Here is a 21,735-nt window from a genome sequence, read left to right on the forward strand (position 1 = left end):
AGTAGTGATAGATGTGGCAATCCCAAGCGACTGCAACATCAAGAAGAAAGAACACGAGAAGCTTGAGAAATACCAAGGGCTGAAAGATGAGCTAGAAAAGATGTGGAAAGTAAGAGCAGCATTGGTGCCAGTGGTAATTGGAGCACTGGGGGCTGTGACCCCCAAACTGGAAGAGTGGCTACAGCAGTTTCCAGGTAAAACATCAGAGGTCTCTGTCCAGAAGAGCGCAGTCCTAGGAACAGCTAAGATACTGCGCAGAACCCTCAAACTCCCAGGCCTCTGGTAGAGGACCCGAGCTTGAGGATGAGACATACCACCCCACAAGGGGTGAGAAAAAAGTTTTTGTTTTATTTTATACACATATATATATATATAGTATACTTAATATACCTTTGATTGGTTTTTGGTATATGTCTACTTTGAATTTATAGCACCCCCATGGAGAAAACTCCACCAGCCGCAACAGTGTACACTACTGTTCAAAAGTTTGGGGTCACCCAAACAATTTTGTGTTTCCTGAAAAGTCACACTTATTCACCACCATACGTTGTGAAATAAATAGAAAATAGAGTCAAGACATTGACAAGGTTAGAAATAATGATTTGTATTTGAAATAAGATTTTTTTTTACATCAAACTTTGCTTTCGTCAAAGAATCCTCCATTTGCAGCAATTACAGCATTGCAGACCTTTGGCATTCTAGCTGTTAATTTGTTGAGGTAATCTGGAGAAATTGCACCCCATGCTTCCAAGAGCAGCTCCCACAAGTTGGATTGGTTGGATGGGCACTTCTTGCGTATCATACGGATAAGCTGCTCCTACAACAGCTCAATGGGATTCAGATCTGGTGACTGCGCTGGTCACTCCATTACCCATAGTATACCAGCTGCCTGCTTCTGCTCTAAATAGTTCTTGCACGATTTGGAGGTGTGTTTAGGGTTGTTGTCCTGTTGTAGGAAGAAATTGGCTCCAATCAAGCGCTGTCCACTGGGTATGGCATGGTGTTGCAAATTGGAGAGATAGCCTTCCTTATTCAGAATCCCTTTTATGCTGTACAAATCTCCCACCTTACCAGCACCAAAGCATCCCCAGACCATCACATTACTTCCACCATGCTTAACAGATGGCGTCAGGCATTCTTCCAGTATCTTTTCATTTGTTCTGCGTCTCACAAACGTTCTTCTTTGTGATCCAAACACCTCAAACTTGGATTCATCCATCCATTTTTTTCCAGTCTTCCTCTGTCCAATGTCTGTGTTCTTTTGCCCATATTAATCTTTTTCCTTTATTGGCCAGTCTCAGATATAGCTTTTTCTTTGCCACTCTGCCCTGAAGCTCAGAATCCCGCAGCCGCCTCTTCACTGTAGATGTTGACACTGCTGTTTTGCGGGTACTATTTAATGAAGATGCCAGTTGGGGACCTGTGAGGCGTCCGTTTCTCAAACGAGACACTCTAATGTACTTATCTTCTTGCTCAGTTGTGCAACGCGGCCTCCTACTTCTTTTTCTACTCTGGTTAGAGCCTGTTTGTGCTGTCCTCTGAAGGGAGTAGTACACACCGTTGTAGGAAATCTTCAATTTGCCTTCATTTCTAAGAACAAGAATAGACTGTCAAGTTTCAGATGAAAGTTCTCTTTTTCTGGCCATTTTGAGCGTTTAATTGACCCCACAAATGTGATGCTCCAAAAACTCAATCTGCTCAAAGGAAGGTCAGTTTTGTAGCTTTTGTAATGAGCTAAACTGTTTTCAGATGTGTGAACATGATTGCACAAGGGTTTTCTAATCATCAATTAGCCTTCTGAACCAATGAGCAAACACATTGTACCATTAGAACACTGGAGTGATAGTTGCTGGAAATGGGCCTCTATACACCTATGTAGATATTGCACCAAAAACCAGATATTTGCAGCTAGAATAGTCATTTTCCACATTAGCAATGTATAGAGTGTATTTCTTTAAGGTTTAGACCAGTTTAAGGTTATCTTCATTGAAAAGTACAGTGCTTTTCCTTCAAAAATAAGGACATTTCAATGTGACCCCAAACTTTTGAACGGTAGTGTATATTATGAGTAAAAGTACTTAGATGAACTTAACCAGTTCATCTTGGGTATAAAAGAGACATCAAAGTTAAGTGGGAAGGAATGGGGGTAGAAATCATTGATTTATCCAGAGCTGAATGATAAACCATAAAGTGTGACAAAGCTCTGTGTCATTGTAATCCGACTAATGACAGGAAAGGAGAGGAGGAGGAAGGGCAGGGATGGAGGACAAATGGAAGACACCAAAAACTGGTTTAAATCAGGAAGGACAACATTGAATTGTTAGCTCAAAGGAGGCAAAACTGCCTTTATAAATACAGACTCTCAGATCCTGGCAAAGCTGAAGCACTGCACAGAGAGACATAACTGGAGGAGACGTGTCCAGAGAGGACTGGCAGCACACAGCAGAAAGATCAGGTTGGCTTTAACAGACAGACAAACACAACCAGAGCAGCAGCGACCCACAGGGCTTACTGGGAACGACTGCATTAACAGACTGGAAAAAGGGGGATTAGAATGAGCTGGCATCAGACAATAGCTGACCACGTAACCTCCCCACCCACACGGATGTTAGCAGAAAAACATGTCTAAAATAAAATAGAAGGGGTTAAACTTGTGTATAAGCAGACATTAATGCTGGGAGTCAGAGCCAGTCAAGAAAAACAAAGTAGAAGTCCAAGCACTGAATTAAATAGCCACACATAGGCTGTGTTAACATGCAGATACACCGTTGCCTCTTTTACAGTAGTTGTCACAGTAAACGCATCACCTATTACTCTGGACGGAAATATACATTTCTAACAAGAGAACAGATCTCAGACTTATTTTTGCATTTTACTCCACTTTGTAATTAGTTAAAACCCCTCTCACACCTTGACGATTTAGACCAGCATATGCACATACTAAAAATCTAGCAAAAACGCTGGCATACGTAGGATAAGTTATGGGTCTGTTTTGTAGTTTGGAGTACGCTGAAGCATGCTGGCACGTCAACATACGGCAAGTACTTTGAGAAATGAGCATGCTCAAAATTTCTAAAAGCCTCTGCTCATACGTGGGGCTTAAGGTACAGGGAAGTCATCTGATCGTCGACATACGTTAAGTGTAAGTCACTCATAAGTTGTGGTGTCTACCTTATCCAAAACCTATGAGTAACTTGTGCATAAGCGTAACTTATAAAGAACTTATCTGAACGTATTTGACGTGTTCTAGATGAACGATGAACGTTTTTCTAACTTACGGCTACTGTATAATGGGGTATTGGCAACATTCTGGTATAAAAGAGTTCAAAGGAGGAAACCGTCAGTTCTCCTCCAAACTGCATCATAGGGTGAGGCAGAAGGTGAGTGTGATGCATCCTCCCTGCGTTCACGCCCATGCCCAGCAAACTTTCTAGCAGACATGATAATGAATCTGCTGCGACTGCAAACCTTCTTTCTTTCTTTTTATTTATTTATTTAGTCCTTTTTTGCTTTTTGGCAGGCAGTAAACTGCGGCTAGGTTAAAACGGTGATCAAAGGAATCTTTTTATACAGGCCGGGCACCTCCAGGCGCATTGCTGCCCCCTCAGGACACTGGCTTGGGATATTAATAAGCATTACGCTGCCGTGCATCAAGCATAAGTTAGGCTGTCGTTGGACATATGCTCTGGACTCGTTATGAAAATCTATGTATACGCCTACAATTAAAAAAATGCATAGATTTTTAAACGTATGCCACCATTTTAGGTGTTTCTGGGACTTCAGGGATATGCTGTATAAATCATCAAGGTGTGACAGGGGCTTAAGAAAGGTTCCCCCAATAAAACTTATCCTGTTGTATTGTTGAATAAAAGTGTTTTCAGTCGTGCTTTCAGCTGAAAATGGAATAAAAACCAAGGAAGCTTACAAGAAACCTTTGATCCCTGTTACACAGATAAAAGTTACTGATATTTAATAAGAAACTGTCGCAAACTTCCACCAATGAAGAGTAAGAAATAAAAATCTCAAACATTTTCTCTTATTAAACTGACTGACTAGCAAATTACAATCATATTGGTAATCTAAACTTACTTCTGTGAGGATCTTTAGTCTGTACCTATTATGGTTCTTCAAAGAACCCTATGATAAATGGTTCTTCGTAGAAAAAGGTTCCCCTATGGCATCACTGTGAAGAACCACCTATGGTTCTATCTAAAACCTTTATTTTTAAGGTTGTAATAAGAAAAAAATGTCTTTTTTAACTCAGTGTATGTGAATATTGTTTTCATTTGCTTTAACATTTAAAAAAAAAAAAAAATCAGTAATTTAGTTTCCTAATCGTGTTATAGCAGGTAAAGGACAGAACACATACCAGGTTTGAATAAGATGAGACCTGACCTGTTGGTGCACGTCCCCTCAGGGAATATTATGATCTAGAAAAAGGAATTTCGATAAATGTAATACCCATATAAATACAAGAGGAACAAATAAAAACATTTAGTTTCTTTGACTGGGTTTGAATCAGATAAGTTTGGAAATGACAGAAAGTGAATACAACACCTGGGGCCACTTCCCTCCAGACTGAGCTCTTCGTTTGATTTCCTCCACAGTTTTTCTTCGGGAGTGCTGATCTGACCGGAACACAAACACGGGCCTGATGTAGCTGATCAGAGCTGAGGGAGGCGGGGATGATGAAGAGGAGGATTTTAGAAAACAACATAAGAAGAAAAATAAATAAATTACTGAACAAAAGAGTATTTGATTTAATATTTAAGTCAAAGTGTGTTTTTCTCTGGGGTTAGATTTTCACTTGCAGAATGATTTCCAGAATGACTGACAATTAAACCACAATAACTTAAAAATAACTTATGTTTCCATCCAACTTATTCACTCTCTCTGTTTTTTATAAACAAGGTTGTTAACTAAAACTAACGAAAGGATTACCACTATAATTATTAAATATTTGACTTAACTGAAATAAAAACTAAATCTTACAAAAATTCAAAAATACCTGAAACTGTAATAAATAATGGTAGTCCGTCCGCCCATCCATCCATCCATCCATCCATCCATCCATCCATCCATCCATCCATCCATCCATCCATCCATCCATCCATCCATCCATCCATCCATCCATCCATCCATCCATTATACTGCATTAATATGAGGTCTAGTTTCTCTTCCCTGTTTTAGCTTTTCTTTTTTCGCTGTATCGTATAAGAGGTTTTCATACATTACATCTATGTCTAAAATTATAGCTACAACTAATAAAAACTTAACTGAAACTAAGCATTTCCAAACAAAAAAATAAAAACTAAACTAAGCAAGCTAATACTAAAAAGAAATTCCAACTAAAATAGAATTGAAAATCAGAAGTCAAAACTAAATAAAAACTAATTAAACCTTTGTCATTTTTGACTTAACTAAATGGTCTTCTTAAAGCAGTACATCTAAATCACAGCTTTGTTTAAGCTCTGCCTTCAAGCTTTAGGTGAATGGCCCTATACCACACAGATGTGAAAATATTGAAAGAGTCAAATGTGCATCAAAATCTAGACAACTCTACATCTCTTAGATACCACCTTTAATAGATGTTGCACTTGTTTAAGCAAAGTACTCTGCTCTATTGTCAAAGAAATCTGCAAGCATCTTGAGTTGGACCATTTTTTATTATTGGTGACCTACCTAACCTAGCAGATCTAAAGTTTAGAGGCTATTTTCTCTCTTTAAAATTATCATTTCTGAATCAACAATATTTCAATCAAAACACTGTAATCGCCTCTTTACTTTCCTGGAAAGATCAATGACTTACTGCCCCAGACTGGTATGCTCCTGCTCTCCAGCTTGGTTACGATAGAGCACATGGTCATGGTGACTGGGATTGCATCAAAATAAGAGGAATGTGGGGCCACGGTGAGGATGGGAACCTCAGAGGGCGGAGCCCGCTCGCCTTTCACCTTGATCCAGTGGAAACCACCACAGAACCACATGGCTCGCATGATGACCCGAAGACAAAGATCTATAAATCTGATAAAACGCATATTTAAAGAATCATTTTGGTTAACAAGCCTATAAAATGTTTCCTATGGAACACCTCGCCCCCAACACACCTCCTCCACCATGACTGTGGATCAGGGACCAGCTCAGAACGTCCCAGAGAGGCGGTGAAGGCAAAGGGCCAGGCCACCAACATGAAGAAAGAGACGAGCAGCAGCCGCACTGGAAAAACTGTAACTGACATGAGTCCAATCTGGAGACACAGAGAGAAAAGATACAGAAACATAATTGGTCACACACATTGCAAATTACCTCATTACCATTAGTACGTGTCAGTCAGTAAATTTCTCCACTGTGGGATCAATCAAGTCAATCAATCAAGTCCTTTACCAATTGTCCAAATCTTTAATTATTTTTTTTTAATTCTTGTAAAAATACATAAACTTAGAACTTAGGTGTATTTTATTAAGAACTAATTGACTTATCACTGATTGATTGACAAACATAAAGTAGCACCTTATTATAAAACCAGAGGAAAACAAAGTTCTGGCAATTTTTTGAGAAATAAAATAGACACGAAAGAGTCCTTATTTTGTAGAATTTTTTTTTTTATTATTATTATAATAACACCGTCACAAGTACAGTGCAATGAAATTAACTCTGCAATTAACCCATCCCCTTGGGGAGCAGTGGGCTGCCATTGTGCGGCGCCTGGGGAGCAGTGTGGGGGGTTAAGGGTCTTTGCTCAGGGACCCAGAGTGTCAGTCAAAGGGAGTGGGGCTCCAACTCAGAACCTCTGAATTCCAAGCGCAATGCCCTAACAACTAGGCCACCACTCCCCTACAATGAGTATGCCCAAACCAGTTTTGAATATCCTGACCAAAAACTATGTTTACTAAATTAGATAAAGCTCAGAAAAGCATCTCTGAAGCCGTTTTCAAGTTTATTTCCCATACACTCTAAACTGGGTTTGGCTCTAGACTTTAAATGGGGTGACTAGACATTAATCCAAATATTTCCTTTGTAGATTTCATCCCTGTTTACCCAATACTTACTACCATCCTTCTTAGTATCAACTCTGACCTACTCTCCTGTCCGCACTTGAAGAAAAAAAAAAAATCTCCACTGCACAATTTTATCACCACTATAGTTATCAAGGTTATAGTGTGTATATAAACTATTTGTTAATTATTGTGAGCTTTTCTTTTTGGCCTGAATACTTCTGGCAAAGCACAGTCATTAGCTCAGAATAAATCGTAGAAATGTTCCTTCAAAACAGGAAAATATCACTTTGTATCCTGGAAGGTAAAGAGGAGGAAACAGATTCCATCTGATCCTTCAGGAAGGAACAGAACCCATCCATCAACAGTCCTCCGTTAGCAACACTCCAAGCATGAAGAATTTGAAGTCCAACAAAAACATGGTTAACCCTAGTAATGGATACTTTAGACCATCTTTGCTCAAAAAATATGAAATAAATTCAAAAATTATATCTATTTGTTCAGCTTAATCCTTTGCAGGTCCATTGTTTAAGATGTTTAGAGGAAGTTACTGCTGCTGTACACTCTGAAAGAATTCAACAGAGGAAAATTATTTTTTTTCTCAACCTGAAGCAACTAGAGTAAATTATTAGTCTTTGACAGCATAATTGGGTGCCTAGATATGAGTTCTGTTACAGCAAGTTTACTTTCTTTTGCCAAATCACAGCTTTAATGCAATTTTAGGTTAATAATGCTTTGCTGCGCTGGGCGCCGATTCACACTGTTACTAAAGTGTATGACGTTTACGACTTGGATAACAGTCCTGATCAGCCATTAAAAAAAGTTTGCGTTTACTTTCTATGTTAAAGAAAATACCTTGTTTTTAGGAGAGGTCCTCACTTGTGGTTTATTGTTTCAAAGCATTAACTTTTGTATTTTTATATAAAGCATTTCAAACTCAGTGGCTCTCCCAGGATAAAAAAAGAGAACTGCTATCTAAAAGAAACTGGGGACATGTCACCCAAAGAGTTTAATTAAAATCTGTAAACTTGGTCAAGAAACTTTACCTGCATTACTTACTGATACAGCTTCTGTCATTGTGCCCCAGGCCAGCGGTGGCTGCAGTCCAGCTTGCCACAATCAGTGTGTGAATGTGTGAGTAAATGGGTCAGTGACTGATATTAGACCACAAAGACTGATGTTGATTTAAGTGGAGAAAATGTGTCGGTATAATATTTTTGTTGGATGAGGTGAAGATGGTTTACGTCTCAATCCAGTCCCTCTTTTTCATCATGATAATGTCAGTAGTGTTGACAGGGGGAAAAAATGTACAGTGTATGCCCGGCTTAAGACAGGGTGCCTCAGGTTAGGTTTCATCACATTCTGTATACTGCAGTAGTTAAGGAAAATTTGGTGAGGAAAACAGAGCAGCAATGATCCTGGTAGAAAATCCAGTGCCTTCCCCAGAAAATGTAAAAAGCTTTCTGTCTGCTTCTACAGAAGCTCAATCTATCTTATCACATGTTCATGGCAATGAAGATGGATTTTCTTTAATACTAAAAGCCTTTTTTAATGTTAACTAAGGAGTAACTGCAGAGGAAAACATTTGACTGAGCTGTCATTCTTTTTCTCCTTTGGTGTAAAAGGACAGACATAGTGCCATGAATATACTAACAGGGTTACATGGTCCCAGCTTGCTGAGTGACATCCATAGCTTCCTCCAGCTGACTGCCCACTCTCATTTCAATCTTCTTATCTTACACTCCGATTGCTCTCTTCCCGACTTTACATCTCTAAGCAATGTCAGATCCCAAGAGCGTTTCTCTTCTAAAACATCAACCTATCAATCCCTCACCCCTGTCTCCATCTTCATTTATCATTCTGCTCTCCTCCTACTTTTTAATGACGCGCTTGTCGTCACTGCCCCTGGGATTTGTATCTAAGCTCCTCTTCCTTCCTTTGCCATCTTTCCATTCTCTGTGATGCATGTCTAGATCCGGAGGACCCAGGTGCAGGCTTCAGGGCTGTATTAATAAATAAACAACACTGCGTTGATTTATGAAGCTAGAAAACACTCTTCCAAACCCTCCACCCCCCTGCTTCCTATTGTTGAGTGTCACAGTCTGAGCTTAAGAAATCCATCTATGGCGATGTGCTTTCTTTGGGGGTGGTAATAGAATCAGCAAGGGCGGAGCATTGAATCCACGTGTTTAAGAGAATTATTAATTTGTAATTTGCAATGAAAATGCATTTCAGTGCTTTTAGCTTTATAAAATCAGAACTTAAGCTTTAGCTAATTCAATCATTATGACTAGTTTTCTGTTTAATGTTGCAAATCATTCTGCATGTTTCTAAGCCAAAACAAGGCTTTGTTTTGGTTCACTCTATAAAGCCTCGAACTCAACGCTATTTCTGTCATTTTGAATTAAAAAAGCTTCCCGGATGGAAGGCGAAATGTCTTCAAATTTGACTATGACCTGGATAACTGAGAATCTTTACCAGCACAATGTTGCAAATCCAATAGTGAAGTGTCCAGTCTGGAAAGAGATCCAATCCTTGTTTTTACCTCCAGTTATTCCTTTTCAGTAACACTTTTACTCATACTTGTCATCTTTCGCTTACCCTATAGACGTAGCGTCAACAGTATCAGCAAAAACTCACAGACTTCCCTCCTCCCGGACACCTTCAGCTCTGCTGTGGGAAGACTGAGGCATTCCAAGGTCAACTGAGAGACAAAGTACTCCCAGCATGCCCGGGGCCATCCCTTGGGACTCGTCCCCATGGGACGTGCCTGGAAAACCTCCCATAAGAGGCATCCAGGGGGTATCTAAAAAAGATGTCCACCTTAGCTGACTCCTATCGATGTTGAGGTAAACTTCTTTATTCCGAGCACCTTCCAGATGAAGAAGCTCCTCTCCATCTCTATGGGAGTGCCCAGCCACCCCGCGGAGAAAGCCTCTTTCAGCCTGCATGTGGTGGTTCCTGAAACAGCTGCAGTCCACAATCCTGATACTCCTTTTGAGTCTTAATGAGCTTTGATTCCCCACCCAATGGGTCACCATTGACCAATTATGTTTATGTGCCTTTTCTTCTGTATTTGCTATTTATTTTTTAAGACTAAACTCTATAGATCACCATATATTTTTAATAATATATAAATAGCCTGAAACAAAGTAAACTGAAAAAGAATTGGCATAATGCCGCTGTTTACTTTGCCGTTAACACCAGAAGCCGTTGCTTTTACCTTCTCATTTTCGATAATCTACAGGAAGAGAAGCCCTTAAGGAGCTCCCACTGCAGGACATGGACATGATAGCTCTGTCAAACATCCCAAGTTCTGTGTTTGAGAGCAGAATTTTTAGTGCAGCAATTTAATCCAGCTGAAGTGGCTTGTACAGTAACTGGCAAAAGCCTGCAGAGCCAGTTAACTTTTCCACATTTAAATCACAAATTCCGATCATTTAGTTTTGTGTAACAGAGGAACACATCCAGCACATAATGGTGAAGTGAGCTAATTATTATATATAGTTCTGAACGGGTAACTAAAAAGTGTGCCAATTATTTGTGTTCTGCTCCACAGAGTCAAAACTATAAAGAACCAACCTTCACTGAAGACAGTGCAAGTCTTTGGGGGTAAATCGCCATATCTTTTTTGTCAAATGCTAAAACTGATTAAGAGTAAATCAAGAATATCTATTAACATGACAAGAAAAATATCTAAATCTATTTTCTTTCCCAACAGCATTATGATGCCACCGGAATACTTTTCCCCCAAAACATAATTCTCTACTTGAGATCCACAAATACAAATTTTTCAAGGCGAATGCAGATACTGATTACGTTACATCAGTCAAACCAATCCCGTCTATGTGCTGCCGATATTTGTAATGTATTTTATTTCATAAAAAACATGAACTACCGTAATTTTCGGACTATAAGCCGTGACATTTTCCCCATTTTTCAACCTTGCGGCTTATATAACCATGCAGATTATCTATGGACTTTTACAGCTAATGGAAACTAGGGTAATACCTAAATCTATGGATTTTACCATCCACCATGTTGATGTCACATTTTCTTTCAACACACAAGTATGGTAGCCACGCACGCGGGAATACGGAGGTCCTCCGGAAGCAGACTTCTACCACGAGTGGCACGAAACAGAACGACAGCAAGAAAGACGGACATTGTGAGCGCAAGACAGTTTTGTGTGAAACCCTCATTATGGAAAACAAACGTACCGGTAGAGATAATAAATAGGAGCTTCCCCAAACAGTTGCCTCTTTCCCGACAATCTTCTCTGTGCACGAACCATATGGTAATTAAACATAAAAACCTTATTTATAGTCCGGTGCGGCTTGTATATGTACAAATCATGCAATTTAGCTTATATTCAGGTGCGGCTAATAGTCCGAAAATTACGGTAATCAACCTAAACCTTACAGACGGATAGCAAATGGAGGGAGGGGCAATGCGTGCGTCTGTCATGAACAAAGGCATGGCTGCTAAATGCACTGATAAAAAGGGGCCAGTGCAGATAAAAGAACTATAACATTGTCCAAAATGAACAGCTGGTCAATAGGGGTAAGAATGTGCATGGGTGTTGAGCAGAGCATGTGAGCGGAGTGGAAGAAATACGGTAAAACGCAGAGCAGTTTTTAATTCAAAGGCTAGAGCGAGGATTTCGCTCTGCTCCAGTTTGCTTCGACCTTATTTAAATTCATGTTTGACTTAAAACATGAATGTAATGCCTATGCTGTAGTTTTTGCCAATAATCTGTTATAGTCTATGCTTCAATTTTACCATGGAATCGCTGAGATGAGGATTGCATCGTGTGATAAAATAGAAAAACATACACTAACTATACTTAACAATACAGAGTGGGTTTACATAAAGTGATTGTTGCGGTAAGAGCCGGTTTTTGAAAAACGCATACAAGCATTTTTACGCTATTATCTCATTTGCAATGGGATGCGAAGTTACCTTTTTTATTGTAGTCTAGTAAAATGAAATAATTAAAAAGGAACGCGAGGCAAAATGAATGGAGCGAAGTGTTACGTTCACAGCTGGTAAACAGTGGGATAATTTAACAGCCAGTTAAATAAGAGAATACATATGTATCGGTCACATTATTAACTGAAACGCTGTGTGTCCCAGGGCCCTGGCATAATTAGATGAAGGAAAAATGTGGAGCGATTTCGCCAGAGCGGCAGGAAACGTGGAGCGGATTATTTATCTATCTATATATATATATATATATATATATATGTGTACATATATGTATATGCGTATATATATATATATATATATATATATATATTTCTATCTATCTATCTATCTATGTATATATAAATATATATATATATATATATATATATATATATATATATATATATATATATATATATATTATATAATGTATAGATAAAAAAGCAAGTGCTGTATATGTTTATCAGAAGATATTGATCATTTAGTTATTTTCGTATCCATGTTGTTTTGGGTTTTAGTCAGTCTACATCTTCCACTGTGACTGCCTCAACTACAGATGGTGCCAGAGTGGTGGTGTAGAGGTAGCCCATTTTCCCTTATTGTTCTAAGTAATTTTTAATATTTTTTTTATGTATACTGGGAACTGAAAGATCGATGTTATATCATGCAGACGAATATCACGAGATATCGCAAAATCTATTTTCTTCCCCACCTCTACTGGTCAAAGCATTAGTTAACATGTATTTGTTTATAGGATTTTGGAGGGTTTGGGTTTGCAGAAGTTATACCTGATCATTGCTGATTGCAAATGACATACTTTAGCCACTAAAAAATTTTAATTTATTAATAATCAGCAAAAAAAGTGCATTTCTGATGCAAATTTGACTGCTCTTATTCAAATCAATGTAAAAGTAGTAATAATTAATATAAAGAACCCACATGTTTTACTAATGGCCAGCTTTTTGCACATGTTAGTGTTTCTGTTTAGCTCAAGTCTTGGTTTAGCTTGGAAGGCCCTAATGCTACTAGTTCTCAATCAAGATTAAGTCCAGTTTCACCAAAACATTGATGTAACATCAAGTAAGGAACATTTAAGAGCACTTTAAAGGGAAACTAACATAGCCTTTAGAGTAGCTTTTTTTTTGTAAGCTGATGAAGACGAACACACAGATTTTAACAGTAAAAAAAAGGTTACAAATTGTTTTCAAGCAGGCGGTGCATATTCATGTTTACATGCAACTCCACACATGTGGGCAAGTGGAAAAACAGCTCTACAATGCTTGTGGTGAACGGGTGTGAAGCAGACTTGTGCACACACAGGATCAAGCTTGTTTGCTGGCCTACTGCAGTCATCTATGCATTCCCAAAACAATTAATACCTACAACTCTTTTGAACATTTAACCCTTAATTTCCCTGATCCAAATTTCAAGGCAAGAAAACCTCTTCTTTTTGTAACTTTGTATCGTCCACCAGGTCCTTACTCTGAATTTTTAGATGAGTTTTCAGAGTTCCTTTCTGATTTGGTATTAAATACTGACAGGGTCATCATAGTGGGAGATTTTAACATCCATGCTGACATTGAAGGCGATAGCTTAAGAGCAGCCTTTAATGCTATCTTAGACACTATTGGCTTTGTTCAAAATGTGAATAGTCCCACGCATTCTCATCTTCATACTTTGGATCTTGTGCTGACATACGGCATAGAATGTGAAGAAATAACAGTATTTCCTCACAACCCTGTCCTCTCTGACCACTTTCTAATAACCTTCAGGATTACTTTAACAGAGTTCTCCTCCCCCAAAAGAAGGTTCAATTTTAGTAGATCTTTATCAGATAGTGCAGTTATAAATTTTAAAGAATCTGCTTCACTTTCTCTCTGCTCTGTGTCACTGAGCAGTGCTGCAGAGTGCAAAAGCTTAGCTTATTCCCCTTCACAGGTTGATGATTTTGTTGATGGGGTTGCTAGTTCTCTGCGTATTGCCTTAGACAACGCAGCTCCTTTGAAAATGAAAACCGTTAAAAATAGAAAGCTTGCTCCTTGGTTTAATGCAGAGCTGCGTACTTTGAAGCAAAATGCTAGGAAACTGGAGAGAAAATATCGCTCCACAGGCCTGCGAGAGTCCTTCCTAGTCTGGAAAAATGGTTTACTGCTGTACAAGAGGACCCTTTGTAAAGCAAGAGCAGCATACTTCTCCTCATTAATAGAGGAGAATAAGAATAATCCTAGATTTCTTTTTAATACAGTTGCCAAACTCACCCAGAGCCATAGCTCTGTTGAACCGTCCATTCCACCTGCTCTTAGCAGCAATGATTTTATGGGATTCTTTATAAATAAGATTGATCTTATTAAAAATAAGATCATAAGCACTCCTCTATCCGCGATTGTACCTGAGGTAGTCATGGAATCTGAACCGGGTTTAGACTGCTTTGATCCAGTTGAACTCTCTGAATTAGCAAAATTATTGTCTTCATCTAAGCCTTCAACTTGTATGTTAGATCCAGTTCCAACCAGGTTATTTAAGGAGGTATTCCCTTTGATCTCCTCCTCCATTTTAGATGTGATTAATCTATCTCTGTTACAGGGATATGTACCTAAAGCTTTTAAGATTGCTGTAATTAAACCTCTGCTTAAGAAACCGTCTCTTGACCCAGATGACTTGGTCAATTATAGACCTATATCCAATCTTCCTTTCTTATCCAAAATTCTTGAGAAAGTAGTTGCCAAACAAGTTTGCGATCACTTCCACCATAATGAACTTTTTGAAGAGTTTCAGTCTGGCTTTAGAGCTCATCATAGCACTGAAACAGCTCTGGTGAAAGTCACTAATGATATTCTCATGGCCTCAGATAATGGACTTGTATCTGTGCTCGTCCTGTTGGATCTTAGTGCTGCATTTGATACAGTTGACCATAATATTCTTTTAGAAAGACTTGAATATTTTGTTGGAATTAAAGGAACAGCACTAGACTGGTTTAAATCTTATCTATCTGATCGAATTCAGTTTGTTCATGTTAATGATAGATCTTCAACACGCTCAAAGGTTACCTGTGGAGTACCACAGGGATCAGTGCTAGGACCAATTCTCTTTACTTTATACATGCTCCCAATTGGTAGAATTATTAGACAGCATGGGATTAATTTCCACTGTTATGCTGATGATACCCAGCTATATCTGTCTATAAATCCAGATGAAGCTAACCCATTACATAGATTACAGGCATGTCTTGAAGACATAAAAACCTGGATGACTCTTAACTTTCTGCTTCTGAATGCAGACAAAACAGAAGTTATAGTCTTTGGACCAGAGTCTCTGAAAAAGAAACTGATTAGCCAGTCACTTCATTTGGATGGGATTAAACTGATTTCAGATAATAAAGTAAAAAATCTTGGTGTTATTTTTGATCAGGACCTGTCATTTAAATCCCATATCAAAGAGGTTTCTAGAATTTCCTTCTTTCATCTGAGGAACATTGCAAAAATTAGAAATATCCTGTCCAGGGGTGATGCTGAGAAACTAGTCCATGCATTTGTTACTTCAAGGCTGGACTATTGTAATTCTTTACTATCAGGAAGTCCACAAACTGTAGTTAAAAGCCTTCAGCTGATCCAAAATGCTGCAGCCAGAGTTCTAATGAAAATAAAAAAGAGAGATCATATCTCTCCTATCCTGGCTTCTCTTCATTGGCTTCCTGTTAAATCAAGAATAGAATTTAAAATCCTCCTTCTCACATATAAAGCCTTAAATGGCCAAGCTCCATCTTATATCAGAGATCTGATTGTTCCTTATGTTCCTAACAGAGCACTTCGCTCTCAATCTGCAGGTTTACTAGTGGTTCCTAGAATTTCTAAAAGTAGAATGGGAGGCAGATCTTTTAGTTATCAGGCTCCTCTCCTGTGGAACCAACTACCAGTTTTAGTCCGTGAGGCAGACACCCTGTCTACTTTTAAGGCTAGGCTTAAAACTTTCATTTTTGATAAAGCTTATAGTTAGGGTGGCTCAGGTTATCCTGAGCTATCTCTATAGTTATGCTGCTATAGGCTTAGACTTTTGGAGGACATAGGGACCCCCATTTCATCATTCTGCTTCATTCTCTCTCTGTTCTCCTATTCTGCAGAATCTGTTAGTTCAATCTCTAACCTTCTGCTCTCTCTGCTTTTCCTCAGAGTAGCTTTGCCTCGTCTGTTCCTGTTTGGCTGTGACGTCATCCTGGAAAAAAAACATCAGCTGTGCTGCTTCTATCAACACCCTTGTTAATAGATGTTGGAGATCGGCCTGTTTTCCAGTGTGGTCCTGTTTCTCTGACCGTGACTGAGTGGATGTGCTCTCTTCGTCCTCTGGCATGGGAGCTGCCTTGGAGCTCGTCTGCCTGGCTGTGTGTTTCCTGGACGGGGCCGCCTTTTACAGCTGCTTTTTGTATCTCTGCTTCTGTCTCCTTGAACCCCAGTCGGCCTCAGCAGATGGCCGCTCACACTGAGCCTGGTTCTGCTGGAGGTTTCTTCCTGTTTAAAGGGAGTTTTTCCTCTCCACTGTCGCTACAAGCATGCTTAGTGTGGGGGATTGTATTTGAGTCAATGAGTCAATGCAATCAACTGGTTTTCCTTAGATAGAAAACTTTGTATCAATTTGACTGTATGATCTGGTTGAACTGTAAAGTGCCTTGAGATGACATGTGTTGTGAATTTGGCGCTATATAAATAAACTGAATTGAATTGAATTGAATCTAACATTCACAACTGTTAACAATCATCTCCTTCAAACAAAACTAGGGGAGAAATGGTTACAGCTTTCTGTAAGTTGACCTGAGGTAGCCAAAGCATAAAGTATGGTTATCTGCTCTCTCAGTAGAAGATCTGACTTTTACAGGCTCAGTTTTGCCAGCATAAAGGCTGCCGTCCTGCACCTTTACACTTTTTGCTCTGACGGGAAGCAAACTGTTCTGACCTTGAGGAAACCAAACCATAGCTAAACCTGGGCATCATACCCTCACAATATGTCTGATGTGTTTTCATGTTTCTAAACCTTATTTCTTCTTTTCAAGTGGGATGAACTGTGATTGAAATTTGTATGCAAGTTGTTACAGTTCCTCTTTCAATAGAGGAGAAGTGCAACATTCATAATGTGTGTTCAGGGCATTGGCACACTGTCAACATACTGTCTATTAATCATGTGCAACTGACAGCCTGCTGCACCGATCATGAGGTGCTTTATCTACAATCTGCTGCTCCTGGTGGAGGTCCGCTGATTGGAACAAATGAATTGAGGATGTAGGGACAACTCTTCCTCATGCTAACACTCAAGTGTAAACACAACTGCACATGTGAGCGTGCAAGAAGGTACTGTTCAGGGGTGAACCTGATTGTCAATTATACTTGAATCTGGACTTTGATTGGGCCATTCTAAGAATGTAATCTATCCTGTGTAGCTCCAGCCCCATTTAGATTCATTGTTTTTCTGGAAAGTGAGCCTCAGCTGCAGTCTCCGATTTTGCAACCTTCAACGGGTTTTCGTCGAGAATTATTCTTTATTTAGCTATACGCCCTAATTTCACAGACTGAGCAGCTTCCCTGCCCCTGCTAACCATTAAAATAATCTGATCAGCATGATGCTGCCACAATCATTCTTCCCTGTGGTTGTGGTTTGTTATGCGATGTTGCTTTTCCATTAAAACCTGGTCATTTTCATCTGGGCCATGATGTCCTAATCATTATCGCTGCTGCATTACTTGGTCATAATTTTACTTTTTGTTTCACAACTTTATCTAACAAACCTTTGAAGTCATCAGAGAACAGATGGGTGGCCTCCACTTACCAAGCAGGTTGCTTTAAAATACAATTTGGCTTTATCTAGAGGTATCAAAGTAAGGAGATGCATATTATAGCAAATAGCCTGAATAACAATTCCTAATCTTTGCAGAAAATCAAATTTTGCTCCATCAACAGGGGATGTAACATCAGAAGTAAGATTAAAAGTCTCTGTTTTATGCTTCTAATGCAGCTTTGACAGACAAAATGATTGTGTTCAAGTAACCCGAAACCGAAAAGAGGATCTTTATCATTTCAGAATCTCTAAAGAAAAGCTACGGACGCTCAAACTGTGGTGTAAGAAAGCTTTCAGCAATGAGTGAAAGAGGCTTCCGTTTCTACCCTTAAAGGGGTCATACTGTAGCATGATTCTATAGTGTATTTGGTGCTGGTCCTTAAGGTCTCTGAACAGGGTGTGTAAAATTGGTTGGGCTGAAAATGGTGTACTTGTGGCTCTATGAGCCCTAATGCAAGCCTGGTTAAAAGCCCTAGAATTAAACAACAGGTTTTCTTCCTTTTATGGTATGCTCATGAATATTTAGAGGAGCTGTGCGCTGATTGGTTGGTTTACAGCGAAGCTGCTGAGCAAAGACGCATCACAGCAACAAGCACTCACTCACTGAAACATCAAACTGTTGATATGGTAGGGTGACCAGACGTCCTCTTTTTCTTGGACATGTCCTACTTTTTATACCTAAAAAAATGTCCGGGGGAATTTCAAAATCTTCCAGGATTTTGGTCGACTGCAGTGCAACAGAACCGAGCCGTGAGCTCCAGCGAACCCTGGCGGACGGGGGCAGGAAGCCAGCGGGGGATCCTGCTTTGAACTGTCCAAGATTTTGAAAGCTGTCTTCGGTAAAATGCTTAGAGAAAATTAACAGCTGAGCATCAAACTTTGCGGAGATCTTCAGATAGGCAAAAATAATCCATGCCTGTCGAGTCTTTGGATCCTTGGGAAGACTGTGAAAATGTTCCCCTTCCTCCTTGCAGCCTGGAGCACTACATTCAATGGAGAAACTGTCTGCTTTGTAATTCTTGTAGAAGTAAACCCAACTGTAGGCTAAACAGCTAAACTGATGTCTTAAATCTACCTCTATTCATGTTCTTGGGCCAGTGAACCAGTGGGCTGGTCTGTATGTCAATTTCGGGGCGGGACAAAAGAACAGGCCAGAACCAAATAAGGCAACATCCCCAAATTGACGTCAACTTGGGGCTTTATTTGGATTCCCCCGTTTTATGGTGGAAGTTTGAAATGGTGAGATTTGCAGAGAAAGGAGGTGTTCATGGTCCATTTCACCCACTCAACTATCGTTATTCATCTATGACAATGTAAACTTGATTGTGCATTCTTTGACCTCTTTAAACAACTATTCAATTATGCTAAGATTCATCTCTGGCATGGATACTTTTATGTGAAATTTAAACTGAGTCTTTTTACTTTGAGGAAAAACCTTTGCATACATTTATGTGGACTTTCTGCAATTTTCTAGAAAGACTTAGGATATGGTGCTATTCTGAGCACGAGGTCTCCTTAAAACATCTCCTGATAAAAGTCATAAATGTTTGCCTAACATAGCTAAGAGCATGTGGATTTTCTCCCACTCATAGCAGGTGCTTGGTTAAAAATCAAATGCAAATTGATCATATATGCAAAGATAGGGAGTTGAGGTTCTACTATGGCCAGTTACCTTCATCCAGGAAGACAGAAGTAGCTGGGATTGTGGCAGAAACGCGGGTTTCAGATAAAACCTAGAACTCAGCACATGTAGCAGCATGGCAGTTAGGCTTTGGATGACCAACAACTGATACCAGATCAGATAAAAGCATTAAGTGTTCAGTGGTTAACAATGTATACAGGTGTTAGGGTTCATATGCACTTTCCATTTCAAAACTCTACATTTCTCTAAACCCAAATTGTAGGATTTTCTAACATGTTTTTTAAAGGAATATCCTACAAAGTTATGCAAAGAAAGCTGAGATTATCAGCAGGATTTTCCACAAATCGTGAAAAAAAAACTTGATGCTGAAGTTGGTTTCTGATTACCCAGCAAAAGGCTGTTTCATTGCTTTTACTCTGTCATCCATGTTTATGTTAGAACTATAATGCTTAGATTCCTTAAATCAGCATTGAACATTTTCATCACAATTTGTGATTCAGTTCCAAATATTAATCATTTATTATTTTTTGAAACAATTTGGTGTTCTATCCAACTGGTCCTATTGTCACTCCATTACAGATTGAGTACTGTAACTAAAGTGATTTCTCTCTGGGATTATTAAAGTATTTCTGATTCTGATTCCTGGTTGATGGGACAGGTGTTGTGAATGAAACGGTGCCCAGCTTGAAAGAGCTCTTGTGTGTCACTGAATGTGTGCATTGATGACTGAAAGACATATTCTGCCTCGATTTATCTGTTTACTACAGTTTGTTGAATTCATGTTAATGTGAATTTAAATAAATTTTAATTAATGGAAAAATTTGCAGAGGGGAATATAAAAAAAAACACTTTCGCGACCCCCCATGCAGTACCTCTGTGGGCCCCCTAGAGGTCGCGGACCCCCTGTTGAAGACCTCCGCCCTAGTTTGAAGAGTTAGAAGCAGCCAATCAGACATCAGGGCTTCTATCAGGACAGCCCTAGTCCCGCCTCCTTGACTTTGATGGATGTGTGACAGATTAAATTATTTTACATTTATTGACTTGTGGCACTAATATGCACGCTCCTAGTTGATGAACCACGAGTCACACTAGTTTAGTGTTTTTTTTTAACCTTCATTTCTGCTCCTGAACTGTAGTTGAGGCGTGCTGTCTTTACCTGTACAGACATATTAAACCCGCAGGAGCCACATTTCCTAGAAAGACGCAGCATTCCTCTTCCTCTGAATCATGTCTACTTTTTTATTCAGCAGGTTTAGGTTTTATTTCTGTTTGACCCAGACGCACCAAACCGCTCACCGGAAAAAGCGTCTGTCAGCTTTCACTGACAAAAAAAAAAAAAAAAAAAAAAAACATGCAACTCTGGGATATATATATATTTTTTTTATGTCTTACCTTTATTTTGTCTCTTATACTAAACTTCAGCTCGTGCACGAAAGGGTTTCTTCCAGTGGCCTGACCGTAGAAAGTGTTCATTGTTGACAGCCTGAAAAATTAAAAATAAAAAAACTGAAAGGAAACTTCTTCTCCAGATGTCCCGAAACACCGGACAGCCCTTCCTCCGCCTAATGTTACTGGGATTGATGCTGCCTGAGCAGAAAGCAGGGAGGCGTCTCTTCACCTCTATCAAGTTACAGGGCGCACCTCAAGCTTCCGGTTTCTTTACTTCCAAATTAAAAGCATTTGTTTGGTAAATATAAGCCGGTTAATGAAACACCCTGATCAATAGCTGTTTAAGGACTGAGCTTACATGAAGCTGGTCGTTTAACATCAATCTCTTGTGTTCTTTATATGTTGAAACAAAAGTACCCTCCAAAAAAGTTAAGGTACAATCCACTGGACTTTGTTTCCAAGTTTGAAGATATTTTGCTTCCCCTCCAGGCAGCTTTTTCAATTCAAAGTGTCAATAACAGTGTTAAGTTCAAGGCTTTATAGAGTGTTTACAGTGTTTTCAACTCTATATAGAGTATAGAGTTGGAAACTTTATTATAAACAAAAAATGTCCCAAATAACTTAAATAATTCAGGGGATTTCTTCTGATTCTGATAAATTTTTCCATCTACACCAGCCCACAAAAACTATTCATATACCACCTGGATATACAAAATCTCGCCCATTTTGAACAAAGTCTATTGATCTCTTAGGTCATAAATCTAGAGAAAAACATATTTTACCCATAGACGGCCATCCTAAACTGCCAGACTGGGAAACATCCCAACCTGGCAACAATGCATGTAAGACGGGAAGTGTTAGCCTTTAGATTCAAAACCCCATCATGCACCGCAACATATTTTTGGAAATTATTCTAACATA

At 39.2% G+C, this 21,735-nt stretch overlaps 1 protein-coding gene across 1 annotated transcript in view; it reads right to left on the reverse strand.

Annotated features, from left to right (window-relative positions):
* lpcat1 (lysophosphatidylcholine acyltransferase 1) overlaps positions 1–21,014 on the reverse strand; it is a 32,154-nt gene extending 11,140 nt beyond the window's left edge. The window contains exons 1-5 of the mRNA XM_038299801.1: positions 20,818–21,014; positions 6,108–6,247; positions 5,810–6,024; positions 4,558–4,670; positions 4,370–4,430 (exon numbers count right to left, since the gene is read on the reverse strand). Coding sequence (XP_038155729.1) covers positions 4,370–4,430; positions 4,558–4,670; positions 5,810–6,024; positions 6,108–6,247; positions 20,818–20,898 — 610 coding nt within the window. The 5' untranslated portion in view covers positions 20,899–21,014. The remainder of the gene's footprint in view (positions 1–4,369; positions 4,431–4,557; positions 4,671–5,809; positions 6,025–6,107; positions 6,248–20,817) is intronic.
* Positions 21,015–21,735: the final 721 nt, after the last annotated feature.

The sequence above is a fragment of the Cyprinodon tularosa genome, unplaced genomic scaffold, assembly GCF_016077235.1.
Source record: "Cyprinodon tularosa strain WSP-4 unplaced genomic scaffold, ASM1607723v1 ctg435, whole genome shotgun sequence".
Taxonomy (NCBI): Eukaryota; Metazoa; Chordata; class Actinopteri; order Cyprinodontiformes; family Cyprinodontidae; genus Cyprinodon; species Cyprinodon tularosa.